Source organism: Gobio gobio (genome assembly GCF_949357685.1).
Source record: "Gobio gobio genome assembly, chromosome: 15".
NCBI lineage: Eukaryota > Metazoa > Chordata > Actinopteri > Cypriniformes > Gobionidae > Gobio > Gobio gobio.
Genome location: NC_137108.1, coordinates 51,988,583 through 52,005,270, shown reverse-complemented (window position 1 = coordinate 52,005,270; position 16,688 = coordinate 51,988,583). Strand labels below are relative to the sequence as shown.

Genomic DNA, 16,688 nt, shown 5'->3' with positions numbered 1-16,688 from the left:
CTTGGAATATGGATAAATAATTGGGAAGAGGGAGAAATAAACTCGGAATAGAGAGAATAGTGGGATATTCTCTTCTCAATAAAACTGACATTCATAGTGTTGTTGTTGATCGTGACAGAGTTTAGGGAACAGATGCTCTTGTGTTTTAGGTCATCATGGGTTTCTTCATATATATATATATATTCTCATATATGAGATCGCATACACTTTATGTGTTATATTATTTAATTCCCAGCCGTTGGTTTGATGATCTTTGAGGGTGATCTGCAATATCTGGCACTTCAACACTTCAAAGGAATTATTAGCCTATTAGTTAACTAGAAAACCTTGCTTTAAAATCTGAACGTATATATTTATGCACTTTTCCACATAATTATTTATTTGTCCCGTCTCCTGAACGCGCACTTTGATTTAGTGAAAGTGCGTGTGCGCGCGCGGAGCTCATCACCGGAAGTTGCGCGCGAGGATTCTCAGAGCGGTAAAATAACGGCAGGACGGATTTTCTGTGGGATAAACGCACGGGCGTCGCTGCTAAAGCGGTAAATATCGTTATTATATTGATGATGTGCGCGGCTGACCGGCCTGAGGGACGGAAGGTCGCAGTGGCGGGTTAATCTGTGGATGTTTGGCGCCGTTAGCTCGACGGGCTAACCGCTACTGAGGAGAAATCAGCTGTTATATAAACACACACACACACATACATACATATTACTATAATAACACACACACACACACATATATATACAGTATATATACTAACATACAACTCATGTGTTTTTATAGTATGTATAGCATACGCACTAACATAAAAATCATGTCGTACTTCAAAACCTGACTGACTTTCTCCTCAGAGACACAAAAGAAGAGATTCTGTCATTCTGTTCATCATCACATCTTTAAGTTTAATAACAATAGTAATAATAATAGTAATAATCACGTTGACTGGATTTCAGATGGGTCAGCAGCGTAAACAAAAACATGTTTTAAAGAGCTAGCCTGACTATGTTCATTTTTGCTAAATTCTTTATACATATTAAGACAAAATTATCAAGAACCTTCACACACACACACACACACACATATATATATACATATACATTAAGATGATTGATTAACATAAGAACGCCAGATATTGTTGGAAATTGTAGGGTTTGAACGTTTGTTTATTTATCTTTTCTTTATTATTTAGATTAATATTATTAATATTAAATGTATGGATATGTTTGTGTGTATGCATTTTATTACATATGTGTGTGTGTGTGTGTGTGTGTGTGTGTGTGTGTGTATACATATTTACAGTACCAATCAAAAAGGTGAAATATTAAGATTTTTAAACATGATCCTTCAGAAACTTGTATTTAAAGTTGTACATTTATGTTGTTATATGCAAGTTTCTATTGTTTTTTTTAAATTTTATTTTATCTTTATTTCGAACATGAGAGAAGAAAAAATAAAATACTATAATGTTCAAACATTTTAAAAGAAGAAAAATAAATTTAAAAAGAAAACAGCAAAGTATCTTACTTTCGTGTTTAAACATGCTTCTATCTCATGTGCGAAAAGGAGTAGGAAGAAGTAAAATGTATGTACTCCTACCCCTTTAATTCTTGCTTTCCTTTAAATAACATACATATGCCTACACCTACGCATATACATATACACATGTACATATTACATACACACATAATTATACCCCTATATCCACATAACATACCTACACATATACAAACATATTGTGTTGTATAATAGTGATAGATATAAAAAGAGATAGATTACTCTTTTCATTCAATTTTAAGTTTTTGCGCAACTGACTTTTGCGAGACAACTTGTAAAACTGGTACAAGGAGTTTGGCAACTTAAAGGTGTTTTCATGCACGTACTTGATCCCTAATGTTTGAGAAACACACACTCCAGGCTCAAGTGTGTGCAGGGTTTCCGCTGGGTCTTAAAAAGTCTAGAATTTCAAAATCAAAATTTTAGGCCTTACAAAGTCTTAAATTCATGGAATTATTCTGTTCTAGGTCTTAAATAATTTTAAACAGGTCTTAATTTTCCTACATCTCTAATGCTCATTGAAATCCTGCAGCACTTTAGAATGTGTTGTTTTTTAATTCCGTGGTGTTGTAGTTCTTTCTTTCGCTAGTCCAAATATAATTCGCTGTATTGCGACTATAAATGAGACCAATATGTAACTTATATTGCAGCTAATCAGCTTTCGTGTTATTATTGAGTTATCAAACACATAAAACACATAAAATAGAACACAAACACATAAAATAGATTTTATTCTTCAGCTAATAGTCTTCCAGGTTTTCGCATTTCCGCGATTACTAAATACAATGAAAAATCAACAATGCATTTTTTGAGATCCTGCATAATTTGTCATTTCACCGCAAAATAATGACAAGATACCAAAATAAGCAAGATTTATGCATTTGGTTTGTTCTATTGTCATGTGTGACTATTGTGCATCTAATATAATACACAGTAAATGTATCCTAATTATGCAAATTTCTGGAAATTACCACCATAAATTCAGTAATTTTGATCTCAAAAATCACATAAATATATTATTAAAATATAAATATTATGAAATCCTGGTGAGATTGAGCTAGGGATGCCACAATACTCAATATAATATTGAACCGTTCGGTACGGCATTCAGGGTTCAATACGCGCCTGTGAATTGCGTTTTTTTTCGGTTTTGCATTTAATTAATTATTTTTCTACAAATTCTATAATTTGCCTCCATCCCAGTACTGAACAACGCGACATACATTCACATCACAGGTTAGTGATAGAGTTATACTCACAGAACACTAGAGTTATTCACAATCACGAAAGTTCATTATTTGCATGCGTTTTACCGGTTAAACATGCGCTTTTCCGAGCGCGCGCACTAAACGCCTGTCAAACACGTGATTACTGAACTAAGTAGTCGTCTTACTGCGCTAATACTGTCAAATACACACAAGGTTAACATAAACACAGTCGTTATGTCTAAAGTGAAAGTAAAATCGTGTGTGTCTGTATATTAGATGAGCGCAGGTCTTAAATTGACAGCGGCGCAGCCTATAGTGAACACGCGATCCTTAAAGGGACAGTTCACCTCTAAAATTCTGTCATTATTTACTCACTCTAATATTGTTCCAAACCTGTATTCATTTCTCGATGACAGAATTTTCATTTTTGAGTGAACTGTCCCTTTAATGTTAATACAACAACAAAAGACAAAGAGAAAATCACTCACTGCTCTTGACTGAAAAACTAATACAGCAGCTTTAATAAGAATCAATGTATATTTTATAGTGAAGTGAAGTCTATGTGGTGTTTTATTTTTACATTTATTCATTAAATTTCATACTTAAATGCTGCTGTACAGCTGTAAATCTTTGTATATATTTATATATTATACAATACACTAGGAATGTGTACAAAGGGTTTTGTTTTTAAGTAAAGTTTTAAGTTTAAGTACGGTTTTTAAATTATTTTAAGTAAAATAAAGAAATAAAAAAAGTATTTTTTTCTCCTTAACCTCTTGCTGTTCCTGTCGCTTAAAATAGAATAGCAAAAAACCGACAAGCCATCAGAACCGAACTGAGAGCCGTGGTTAAAAACCGAGGTATGTATTGAACCGTGGACTAACTGTATTGTTGCATCCCTAGATTGAGCTATGGGGAAGTGCAAGTTTTTCGATAAGAGTTTATCGATTTGTTCAATTTGAATAAATTAATTTACTTTGCAACTAATTTCGTGACTGTATTTCCTTTAAATAGGTCTTAAATTGAATTAATAATTGTCTTAAAGGTCCCGTTTTTCGTGTTTTTTTGAAGCTTTGATTGTGTTTACAGTGTGCAATATAACATGTGTTCATGTTTCGCGTGTAAAAAAACAGTATTTTTCACACAATTTACTGATCTGTATACCGCTGTTTTCACTGTCCTCAAAACGGCTTGAAAGATTTCCCTGTTCTATGAAGTCCCTCCTTCAGAAACACGTAACGAGTTCTGATTGGGCCAGCGGTTCCCGTGTTGTGATTCGACAGCAGCTTAGCGCACGCAGAGCGCACGTTACCGGAAAGGTCGCGCCTCTCACCATAACGGGATGCATGCGCTCAATGATCTCTAAGTGCAGCGGCCCTGGGAAAGCCAAACAAAGGTGACTTGACTCCGGGATGAAAATAACAGCGTCTCGACGACATGGCAACAAACAAACTATACGAACGCAACCGAACGCAACACTTCCTCTTCTCCACGCGGGAGCAGCAAGACCACGCCCCCTTTTTCGCGTGTTCTTGTGGGCGGAGGTTAGTCGACAAACTGCTCTACTGACGTAATTAAAGCAGGAAATACCAGGATGTAGTCCTAACCAGCCGTTAGCTGTAGGCTTTGAAAGGGAACTTCTGTTAAATAAAATATCTCGCTTGGCATTGAACTTTGAGCTTTATAATTTTACAGGTATTATAAATGCTCTAACAGCAACATTACACACTAACTAAAGTTTGAAAAATGGGATCACGAAGAACAGGACCTTTAAAAAGTCTTAAATTTGACTTGGTGAACCCTGCAGAAACCCTGGTGTGTGTGTGTGTGTGTGTGTGTGTGTGTAGATGCCTCACTCTCGGCGGTACCCGTCGTCCGAGCGCAGCCGCAGCCGGGATCATCACGTTCGGTACGGAAGGCACCGGCGAAGGCGCCGCACGCGCAGCCGCTCCACATCGTCCGGGAGCCAGCCGGAGCGCAGCCGGAGACGCCACCGGGAGCGGCGCCGCAGGGACGGGAGTTACTCACGCAGGTACGGCTCCTCAGCCCAGCTCTTCAGGGCTCCACATTAGGGATATGACGCTGAGGAAATTTCCCCACTGGTTCATTGATGTGTGACAACACCGGTAATACCGGTATCACCGGCGGAGGCTTTTAAATCACTAATTCTATCTAACCGAAAGTAACATGCACACGACCGCTCTGAACTGAAAACGCGCCAGTGCGCGCACACCGTGAATGAAGCTCGTCTGTAAATGCGCGCTCTGTGAGGCCATGGGTGCGTCTCAATCAGTTCTCTAGTTCAGTAGTCAGGGCACTGATCAAGCATTGATCAGTCTATGATTGAAATGCACGCCATGAATGAATAACAGTTCGTCCGTAAAGCCTTGTTTATACTCGGTGCGCGCTGCAAAAATAAATGCGCGCAGTCAGCGTAGCGCGGAGGTAAACAATGCACGCTCTGTGCGGCCGTGCACATTTTACTTTCGGTTTTGAATAAGCGCCAATTCGGACTATGCAATGGCGGACGTAACTTTTAATAACTCTGCTAACAGCGCTTATTACATATATACAGATACATGCGCAGTTATCTCATTGTATTGCAGAACAGAGGCGCCAGAATACAAAAATACAACATAGTAAGGCAAGTGTGTGAAGCTTCAGTCCACTTGAGCCCTGCCCCTGTGTATATACAGTTACCTGTCACTGATTCCAAAGTAAACTTGTAGAAGGGTTTCACTGAGCCCATGGCATCCCTCAGTGCAGTGGATGGGACCCATGTGGAAATCAAGCAGCCAATCATAGCGCAGTTTTGCGTTTTCATGTGGACGGAGATTTTTTTTAAATCGTGCTTGTGTGGACGCGATTGTTTTTTAAAACGGAGGAGGAAAAACTCTGGTTATAAAAATACCCGTTTACATGTGGACTAGGCCTAAATATAGGCTATGCTTCAGCTTTCCTTTTATATTCTTAAATTTGATCTATAAATTAAATTAGAATAAGACACTATAGGCTATTACCAATCAAATTAAATCATTTACACTGAAAAATTACAACTGCATTAAATAATGTTATGAGATTATTTGAAATATTTTTGAATATACAAATAAGAAATGTTGGAAAGATGAAACTAAACCACCAGTAGGTGGCGCTGTGACCGTCTTAATGAGCGAGTCATTGAGTCGATTCAGTCAAACGGCTGATTCATTCAGGCATTCAAACACTGAATCATTCACTAACACACACTGATGCTGTGAGATGCGTTGCGGTTCTGCTGTGATATTTGTTGGAACTATTTTCGCTGCTGAAATAGAACAAAAACAGTCCATACTGCATCTAAAATGTAAGTGATTTATGTTAATTAATTGTTTATGGAACTGGCGTATGAAATCAGTGTTATTTTCAGTCGTGATGGTATTCAGGAAAACAACACTCTTGTTAGTGTGATGTTGCTTAACTGTATCATATGTTATAAATATAAAAACTACACAATTTTAACCGTGTAACTGAGTTTCTCTGTGTGAGCGGCGCTCATATGTTTTCGATTTTCTCCTCGAGAGGCTGCGCGAGCCTCAACAGCTCAACCTTATCAGTTAGTTTTATATTATTATCCACTATCGATCTCCACTTACACTGATGCAGAATCATTATTGCACTTTGGGGATTCCCTGGTTAGTTTTTGTTTTGATGTTTTACTCAGGATACTTGTCCGTCAAGTAACATTATTTTTCACTTGCCCCTTCAAAAAATCCACTTGTCCCGGACAAGTGTTAATGTCGAGCCCTGGGTCTTCACAGATGCACATGTCTGAGGTGTGTGTGTGTGTGTGTGTGTGTGTGTGTTCCAGCTGTGAGAAGCCGCCCGCCGACCGGCGCTACTGTCGGGGCGAGCGGGAGCAGTTCTACTCCGATGGCTTCTTCCGACATGCGGACCTCGGCCGGCCGGAGGAGAGGGGCGGCCGCCGCAGACACCGCAGAACCAGAACCCGCTCCAGAACCCGCTCCTACAGCCAGAGCCGCTCCTTCTCATCCGTGAGTCACACCTGCACTCATCACACACTCCGATCACATGACCCTGCGCTCGCGCTTCAGTGGTGTGTTGGCATCTCATCCGTCCCAATCAATCCCGTTTTTCATTTATGTGTGTGTTACATGTATTGCGAACACAACTTAAGTCGCCGCATTGTCCCGTAACATTAGAACCGCCTCTGTCTGTGGCGCTGTTCTGCTCTTATTCTTGCGCACTGATTCGTTCACTAAACTGAACAGCCAATCAGAGCCAATCTCTCTCATCGACGGCCAGACGCGAATCTGCATTTTGAGTCGGCCCAAAAAACCCTGATGTGTCCGACGAGTGGTTGGGTGGTTTTAGCCCAGAGGTTGGGTTGTTTTAGCCCAGAGGTTGGGTGGTTTTAGCCCAGAGGTTGGGGGGTTTTAGCCCAGAGGTTGGGTGGTTTTAGCCCAGCGGTTGGGTGGTTTTAGCCCAGAGGTTGGATGGTTTTAGCCCAGAGGTTGGGTTGTTTTAGCCCAGAGGTTGGGTTGTTTTATCCCAGAGGTTGGGTGGTTTTAGCCCAGAGGTTGGGTTGTTTTAGCCCAGAGGTTGGGTGGTTTTTTAGCCCAGAGGTTGGGTGGTTTTAGCCCAGAGGTTGGGTTGTTTTATCCCAGAGGTTGGGTAGTTTTAGCCCAGAGGTTGGGTTATTTTAGCCCAGAGGTTGGGTGGTTTTAGCCCAGAGGTTGGGTGGTTTTAACCCAGAGGTTGGGGGGTTTTAGCCCAGAGGTTGGGTGGTTTTAGCCCAGAGGTTGGGTGGTTTTAGCCCAGAGGTTGGATGGTTTTAGCCCAGAGGTTGGGTTGTTTTAGCCCAGAGGTTGGGTTGTTTTATCCCAGAGGTTGGGTGGTTTTAGCCCAGAGGTTGGGTTGTTTTAGCCCAGAGGTTGGGTGGTTTTTTAGCCCAGAGGTTGGGTGGTTTTAGCCCAGAGGTTGGGTTGTTTTATCCCAGAGGTTGGGTAGTTTTAGCCCAGAGGTTGGGTTATTTTAGCCCAGAGGTTGGGTGGTTTTAGCCCAGAGGTTGGGTTGTTTTAGCCCAGAGGTTGGGTGGTTTTAGCCCAGAGGTTGGGTGGTTTTAGCCCAGAGGTTGGGGGGTTTTAGCCCAGAGGTTGGGGGGTTTTAGCCCAGAGGTTGGGTGGTTTTAGCCCAGAGGTTGGGTTGTTTTAGCCCAGAGGTTGGGGGGTTTTAGCCCAGAGGTTGGGGGGTTTTAGCCCAGAGGTTGGGTGGTTTTAGCCCAGAGGTTGGGGGGTTTTAGTCCAGCGGTTGGGTTGTTTTATCCCAGAGGTTGGGTGGTTTTAGCCCAGAGGTTGGGTTGTTTTATCCCAGCGGTTGGGTGGTTTTAGCCCAGAGGTTGGGTGGTTTTAGCCCAGAGGTTGGGTTGTTTTAGCCCAGAGGTTGAGGGGTTTTAGCCCAGAGGTTGGGTGGTTTTAGCCCAGAGGTTGGGTTGTTTTAGCCCAGAGGTTGAGGGGTTTTAGCCCAGAGGTTGAGGGGTTTTAGCCCAGAGGTTGGGTGGTTTTAGCCCAGAGCCCAGAGGTTGAGGGGTTTTAGCCCAGAGGTTGAGGGGTTTTAGCCCAGAGGTTGGGTGGTTTTAGCCCAGAGGTTGGGTTGTTTTAGCCCAGAGGTTGAGGGGTTTTAGCCCAGAGGTTGGGTGGTTTTAGCCCAGAGGTTGGGTTGTTTTAGCCCAGAGGTTGAGGGGTTTTAGCCCAGAGGTTGGGTGGTTTTAGCCCAGAGGTTGGGTGGTTTTAGCCCAGAGCCCAGAGGTTGAGGGGTTTTAGCCCAGAGGTTGAGGGGTTTTAGCCCAGAGGTTGGGTGGTTTTAGCCCAGAGGTTGGGTGGTTAGCCCAGAGGTTGGGTGTTTGGGTGGTAGCCCAGAGGTTGGGTGGTTTTAGCCCAGAGGTTGGGTGGTTTTAGCCCAGAGGTTGGGGGGTTTTAGCCCAGAGGTTGAGGGGTTTTAGCCCAGAGGTTGAGGGGTTTTAGCCCAGAGGTTGAGGGGTTTTAGCCCAGAGGTTGGGTGGTTTTAGCCCAGAGGTTGGGTGGTTTTAGCCCAGAGGTTGGGTGGTTTTAGCCCAGAGGTTGGGGGGTTTTAGCCCAGAGGTTGGGTGGTTTTAGCCCAGAGGTTGGGTGGTTTTAGCCCAGAGGTTGGGTGGTTTTAGCCCAGAGGTTGGGTTGTTTTAGCCCAGAGGTTGGGGGGTTTTAGCCCAGAGGTTGGGTGGTTTTAGCCCAGAGGTTGAGGGGTTTTAGCCCAGAGGTTGGGTGGTTTTAGCCCAGAGGTTGAGGGGTTTTAGCCCAGAGGTTGGGTGGTTTTAGCCCAGATGTTGGGTGGTTTTAGCCCAGAGGTTGGGTGGTTTTAGCCCAGAGGTTGGGTTGTTTTAGCCCAGAGGTTGGGTGGTTTTAGCCCAGAGGTTGGGTTGTTTTAGCCCAGAGGTTGGGTGGTTTTAGCCCAGAGGTTGGGGGGTTTTAGCCCAGAGGTTGGGGGGTTTTAGCCCAGAGGTTGGGGGGTTTTAGCCCAGAGGTTGGGGGGTTTTAGCCCAGAGGTTGGGTGGTTTTAGCCCAGAGGTTGGGTGGTTTTAGCCCAGAGGTTGGGTGGTTTTAGCCCAGAGGTTGGGGGGTTTTAGCCCAGAGGTTGGGGGGTTTTAGCCCAGAGGTTGGGTGGTTTTAGCCCAGAGGTTGGGGGGTTTTAGCCCAGAGGTTGGGGGGTTTTAGCCCAGAGGTTGGGGGGTTTTAGCCCAGAGGTTGGGGGGTTTTAGCCCAGAGGTTGGGTGGTTTTAGCCCAGAGGTTGAGGGGTTTTAGCCCAGAGGTTGGGTGGTTTTAGCCCAGAGGTTGGGTTGTTTTAGCCCAGAGGTTGAGGGGTTTTAGCCCAGAGGTTGGGTGGTTTTAGCCCAGAGGTTGGGTGGTTTTAGCCCAGAGCCCAGAGGTTGAGGGGTTTTAGCCCAGAGGTTGAGGGGTTTTAGCCCAGAGGTTGGGTGGTTTTAGCCCAGAGGTTGGGTGGTTAGCCCAGAGGTTGGGTGTTTGGGTGGTAGCCCAGAGGTTGGGTGGTTTTAGCCCAGAGGTTGGGTGGTTTTAGCCCAGAGGTTGGGGGGTTTTAGCCCAGAGGTTGAGGGGTTTTAGCCCAGAGGTTGGGTGGTTTTAGCCCAGAGGTTGGGTTGTTTTAGCCCAGAGGTTGGGGGGTTTTAGCCCAGAGGTTGGGTGGTTTTAGCCCAGAGGTTGAGGGGTTTTAGCCCAGAGGTTGGGTGGTTTTAGCCCAGAGGTTGAGGGGTTTTAGCCCAGAGGTTGGGTGGTTTTAGCCCAGATGTTGGGTGGTTTTAGCCCAGAGGTTGGGTGGTTTTAGCCCAGAGGTTGGGTTGTTTTAGCCCAGAGGTTGGGTGGTTTTAGCCCAGAGGTTGGGTTGTTTTAGCCCAGAGGTTGGGTGGTTTTAGCCCAGAGGTTGGGGGGTTTTAGCCCAGAGGTTGGGGGGTTTTAGCCCAGAGGTTGGGGGGTTTTAGCCCAGAGGTTGGGGGGTTTTAGCCCAGAGGTTGGGTGGTTTTAGCCCAGAGGTTGGGTGGTTTTAGCCCAGAGGTTGGGTGGTTTTAGCCCAGAGGTTGGGGGGTTTTAGCCCAGAGGTTGGGGGGTTTTAGCCCAGAGGTTGGGTGGTTTTAGCCCAGAGGTTGGGGGGTTTTAGCCCAGAGGTTGGGGGGTTTTAGCCCAGAGGTTGGGGGGTTTTAGCCCAGAGGTTGGGTGGTTTTAGCCCAGAGGTTGAGGGGTTTTAGCCCAGAGGTTGGGTGGTTTTAGCCCAGAGGTTGGGTGGTTTTAGCCCAGAGGTTGGGTGGTTTTAGCCCAGAGGTTGGGTGGTTTTAGCCCAGAGGTTGGGTGGTTTTAGCCCAGAGGTTGAGGGGTTTTAGCCCAGAGGTTGGGTGGTTTTAGCCCAGAGGTTGGGGGTTTTAGCCCAGAGGTTGGGTGGTTTTAGCCCAGAGGTTGGGTGGTTTTAGCCCAGAGGTTGTCCGACGATGCAGAACACACAGAAAACGGCCGATCGTTGGCCTGGTGTGTTCCGGATATACGGATTGTACAGTACCATTACATCTATGGAGAGTCCCCAGAAAGATAGTGAACCAGATGTGTGTGTGTGTGTGTGTGTGTGTGTGTGTGTGTGTGTGTGTGTGTGTGTGTGTGTGTGTTTGTGTGTGTGTGTGAGAGAGAGAGATCTGTGGGTCTCAGGATTTCCCCTGGGGCCCGTCAGGAGCATTTAAAATTAGCTCAAGTCTCATCTCTCTTACACACACACACACACATTTCTCCTTCTTGAAGATGTTCTCCTGTTCCTATACGTTCCTTCTCTCTCTCTCTCTCTCTCTCTCTCTCTCTCTCTCTCTCTCTCTCTCTCTCTCTCTCTCTCTCTCTCTCTCTCTCTCTCTCTCCTGTCTCCTCTCTCTCTCTCGCTCTCTCTCTCCTCTCTCTCTCTCTCTCTCTCTCTCTCTCTCTCTGTCAGGTGTAAATGTGTGTATTTTACTGAAGTTATGGGTAAAACTGAGTTTTACTCAGTGTTTAAGAGCTTCTTGGACTGCCTCTGCCTGTGTGTGAGTATCCTTCACGCTGTGTGTGTGTGTGTGTGTGTGTGTGTGTGTGTGTGTGTGTGTGTGCGCTGTGTTTTGGGTGCGAACTGTTCTCCAGCAGTGAGCAAACCTGATAAAACCTTCTTTAGTGACGCCCTCAAAGGTCAACATTATATATTGAAGTGTGTGTTGTATATTAAAGTGATGTTTTTGCTGTGTTAGTTGTCATTATAATGCACAGACGAGCTCTGAACACGAGTGTGCTTTCCTGTTAGTGTGTGTTAGTTGATCATTCATATCAGTATAATGTCAAACCTGTGTGTGTGTGTGTGTGTGTGTGTGTGTGTGCGTGCTTGACCTCATTCTCAAGTGTCCGCTGGGCTCGTCGTGTGTGTGTCGTGTTCTTGATTAAGACAGACGAGGTGTCCAATTAAAGAGACACACACAGCCTCATGATCTCAAACCTTCACGTGTAATGTTGAGTTAAACTAGCGTTAGTTCAGCTGCTCGTTTCTTCTGATGAATGCACGAGTACATCAGCGTTCATTTATACACACACACACACACACACACTGAGGGACGAGTCTAACTACTGTGTGTGATGATCGACAGTAGACCGTAAACTTTAAATACCCAGAATGCTCAGTTGTCTCGCCTTGTGTTGGTTTAGTCCAGTTTTGTGTGTCTGAGAGTCTGGAAATGTTGTTCTGGTTGTAGTTGATGAAAGCTAATGGTGTGTTATGGTTAGACTGACCCGTTATTACAACTGTAGTTTTGATTTCTGTGCGAGATTGTTATCATTTGAGGAATTTAATTTCATTACTCTTTCATATCTCAGTGGAGATCTCTGAACTACAGCATGCATGTCTGTCAGTGTTTCCGGAGAGCGAATGGATCATCGCAGAGATGCACCGATCAACCGGTCAACATCAACCGGTCAACATCAACCGGTCAACATCAACCGGTCAACATCAACCGGTCAACATCAACCGGTCAACATCAACCGGTCAACATCAACCGGTCAACTGGCCAGGGGTTGGAAATCAGACGGTTTTCCACAGGATCAGTGACTGGCTGTTCAGTGTCACGTCTTACTGATCTCTTGGGTGGTTTTAGCCCAGCGGTTGGGCTGTTTTAGCCCAGCGTTTGGGCTGTTTTAGCTCAGCGGTTGGGCTGTTTTAGCTCAGCGGTTGGGCTGTTTTAGCTCAGCGGTTGGGCTGTTTTAGCTCAGCGGTTGGGCTGTTTTAGCCAAGCAAATGGGTTGTTTTAGCTCAGCGAATTGGCTGTTTTAGCCCAGCGGTTGGGCTGTTTTAGCCCAGCGGTTGGGCTGTTTTAGCTCAGCGGTTGGGCTGTTTTAGCTCAGCGGTTGGGCTGTTTTAGCTCAGCGGTTGGGCTGTTTTAGCTCAGCGGTTGGGCTGTTTTAGCCAAGCAAATGGGTTGTTTTAGCTCAGCGAATTGGCTGTTTTAGCCCAGCGGTTGGGCTGTTTTAGCCCAGCGGTTGGGCTGTTTTAGCTCAGCGGTTGGGCTGTTTTAGCTCAGCGGTTGGGCTGTTTTAGCTCAGCGGTTGGGCTGTTTTAGCTCAGCGAATTGGCTGTTTTAGCTCAGCGAATTGGCTGTTTTAGCTCAGCGGTTGGGCTGTTTTAGCTCAGCGGTTGGGCTGTTTTAGCTCAGCGGTTGGGCTGTTTTAGCTCAGCGAATTGGCTGTTTTAGCCCAGCGGTTGGGCTGTTTTAGCTCAGCGGTTGGGCTGTTTTAGCTCAGCGGTTGGGCTGTTTTAGCCCAGCGGTTGGGCTGTTTTAGCTCAGCGGTTGGGCTGTTTTAGCTCAGCGGTTGGGCTGTTTTAGCTCAGCGGTTGGGCTGTTTTAGCTCAGCGGTTGGGCTGTTTTAGCTCAGCGGTTGGGCTGTTTTAGCCCAGCGGTTGGGTTGTTTTAGCCCAGCGGTTGGGCTGTTTTAGCCAAGCAAATGGGTTGTTTTAGCCCATCGGTTGGGCTGTTTTAGCCCAGCGTTTGGGCTGTTTTAGCCCAGCGGTTGGGCGGTTTTAGCCCAGCGGTTGGGCGGTTTTAGCCCAGCGGTTGGGCTGTTTTAGCCCAGCGAATTGGCTGTTTTAGCCCAGCGGTTGGGCTGTTTTAGCCCAGCGAATTGGCTGTTTTAGCCCAACGAATTGACTGTTTTAGCCCAGCGGATGGGCTGTTTTAACTAGGGATGCACCGAATCCAGATTTCGGGTTCGGTTCGGCTGAATATTGGGCTTTTTGACGGGGTTCGGTTTCTGCTGAACCTTAGAGTTTTGTTCCACTGAGCCGAACCCTAGGCTTGCACTACAGGCCTCCGCTGGTCGAATGTAATGACGCCGCTGTTGATTATGGGATGGTGTTTAGCTGGAGCGTTCGGCTGCAGTCGCTGTGAGAAAGTGTAAATGGAGCTTGTGAGCAGAACTCGTGGTGTTTGGCAGTGCTCTCAGTCAAAAGAAGGCGATTACAGTCGAGCACATGTTCAGTTTGCAATGCCGATTTGTCTCGTGGTGGCAAGGACCCTAAACAACAGCCGCTGTTAAAACATCTGAGTATAAACATCTGAGAGAATACATGAGGGAATCTACAGACAGCAGCCAATGCAGCATCTTCAGCTACAGTCATCCTGGCATAATGTTGCCTATTCTTAAATAAAATAAAAATTATAAACACACTGCTGTAGATGCTCATTCGGTTCATTTTCCCAACGACAACCGCTGCTCATTATCCGATTATTAACCGTTAACTGATAAGATTATAATATTGAATTGGCATTAAATAAAAATACGATTGACGAGTGTGTGTGAGCCGTTAAAAAGACACTTTATTCAGGGGTTTGCAGACAGCAGCACAGATCAGATCAAATATAAATAAAAGAATAACATTAATAGGCCTACACTAAATATTTTTCACTTAAAGGGTTAGTTCACCCAAAAATGTAAATTGTGTCATTAATGACTGACCCTCATGTGGTTGGACACCCGTCAGACCTCCGTTCATCTTCAGACACAAATGAAGATATTTTAGTGTAAATCTGATGCTCTGAAAGGCCTCCATTGGCTCAACTTTACACTCTCAAGACCCTTAAAAGACACTAAAGACGTCGTTACAAAGTCCATCTCACTACAGCGGCTCTACAATAACTTTATGAATCGGCGACAATAGTTTTTGTGCGCAAAAAACCCCTAAATAACGACTTATATAGTGATGACGATTTCAAAACACGGCCTCATGAAGCTTCGAAGCGTTATGACTATATCATTATATATTATATCATCATTATATAAGTCGTTATTTAGGGTTTTTTTGCGCACAAAAACTATTCTCGTCTCTTCATAAAGTTATTGTAGAGCCGCTGTAGAGAGATGGACTTTGTAACGACGTCTTTAGTGTCTTTTAAGGGTCTTGAGAGTGTAAAGTTGAGCCAATGGAGGCCTTTCAGAGCATCAGATTTACACTAAAATATCTTCATTTGTGTCTGAAGATGAACGGAGGTCTGACGGGTGTCCAACCACATGAGGCTCAGTCATTAATGACAGAATTTTCATTTTTGGGTGAACTAACCCTTTAATTACCAAATTAAGATAAAATGAAAATACACTAAATCCGTTTGAAGCTTTGAAGAACCGGAATAGTTTTATCAAATAAAGATAGCAGGCCTACCTCAATCCTCACCTTGTAACAGCGACTCTGGGTAATTGTCTCTATTCGGTGCATCCCTAGTTTTAACCCAGAGGTTGGGTTGGAGAACAACCTAAAGGCCTGTTCACACCGGGACGATTTTCACATGCGTTTATCGCCGACTTTTAACGCCTCGGGACTAAACAATGGGCGTCAATGTGAGTGTTCACAACGATGCGCAAAACGCCAGGCGTAAAAGCGTCATTTTAAAAAACCGCCTCGGGTTCGTTTTTTTATTTTGACGCGGCGCGTAAAAAACTGTCCGACCAATGAGATCGGCGCTTTTGTTCACGTGCCTGGAGCTGCTGAAGTGACAGTAAAACACGACTTGGTGGCGCTCGAGCACTAAACGGTCTTGCCGAGCACACATTGATACGACGAAGAAGTAGTAAGAAGACAAAGAAGAAGATGAACTGCTAATGCTGCTTGCCAGTTAGCAAAAAGTGTGTGAATGGTTTTGTCCATATACATAATGTGTCTGTGGTTTTGGCAAGCACGTAAATACTGTCTCTCTTCTCCTTCTGTGTGACAAGCGAGTGTCAGAGGCTTAAAGTGCCGCAGCACCATCTTGTGTACCGGGAGCGCATCGACTGAATGTGCACGCTCACTCGGCGCAGCGCCAGTGAAAATCGCTTGGGTGTGAACACTCAAGACGCGCCGAAAAACGACACGAAAAACGCAGGCGATAAGCGCGCGCGATATTCGTCCCGGTGTGTACAGGCCTTAATTGCTGGGTTTGTCCATTTTCAACCCAATGTGGGTTGTTTTTAACACAGTCCCAGCATTTTTTAGAGTGTATGTAAGTGGAAAACATGGACGGAATCCAGTCATAAAAACACAATTTACTGTATAACGGGGAATGTTTGGATGAATAAATCAAAAATCACATGACGATATGGACGAGTGTCTGTGAGTATTACACCACAAGAAGAGACTATATGAATATGAATCCTGCATGTTCTGTGTGAATGAATGAATGGTTTTATTTCACACACACACACACACACACACACACTGAGGCATGCGTGACGCTCGCGGTGTTACTATGACGACAAGAACTTCACTTTACCATCATATCATAAACACAGAAACTCAAGTAATGTCTAAATACATTACTAATGTACAGTATAATGTGTGTCTTAATGTAATGCTACTAATAATAACAACAATACAATAATTACTAACTTAGAGGAATAATCACACAGTTTTAACACTTGTTGTGCAGCTCTGTGTGTGTTTGCCAAAAAAGAGAAGGGTTTATTTAAATTTTAATTTGATTAGCTAAAATAATATAATATTAATGAATAAAATCCAGATATGATGTGTTACACTGGTGCTGCATCCCAATTCACCTACTTATACTACGTCCTAAAAGTATGTACTCTTTTTGTGAAGAAATTGGACTCACTGATTCATAACGCTTCGAAGCTTCATTATGCCGTGTTTTGAAATCGTCATCACTATATAAGTCGTTATTTAGGGGTTTTTTGCGCACAAAAACTATTCTCGCCGATTCATAAAGTTATTGTAGAGCCGCTGTAGTGAGATGGACTTTGTAACTTTAGTCTTTAGTGTCTTTTAAGGGTCTTGAGAGTGTAAAGTTGAGCCAATGGAGGCCTTTCAGAGCATCAGATTTACACTAAAATATCTTCATTTGTGTCTGA

The 16,688-nt window shown here is 44.4% G+C and overlaps 1 protein-coding gene across 3 annotated transcripts in view; it reads left to right on the top strand.

Annotated features, from left to right (window-relative positions):
* Positions 1 to 422: 422 nt before the first annotated feature.
* Positions 423 to 16,688, top strand: part of clk2b (CDC-like kinase 2b) — a 30,476-nt gene continuing 14,210 nt past the window's right edge. For 2 of the 3 annotated variants that reach the window (XR_013818005.1, XM_079836409.1), the window contains exons 1-3: positions 423 to 539; positions 4,610 to 4,794; positions 6,610 to 6,793. Coding sequence is in view for 2 of the 3 variants with exons in the window: in XM_079836409.1 (XP_079692535.1) it covers positions 4,610 to 4,794; positions 6,610 to 6,793 (369 nt within the window). In the remaining variant the exon portion in view is untranslated. The remainder of the gene's footprint in view (positions 540 to 4,609; positions 4,795 to 6,609; positions 6,794 to 16,688) is intronic. The other variant, XM_079836410.1, reaches the window with a different exon arrangement.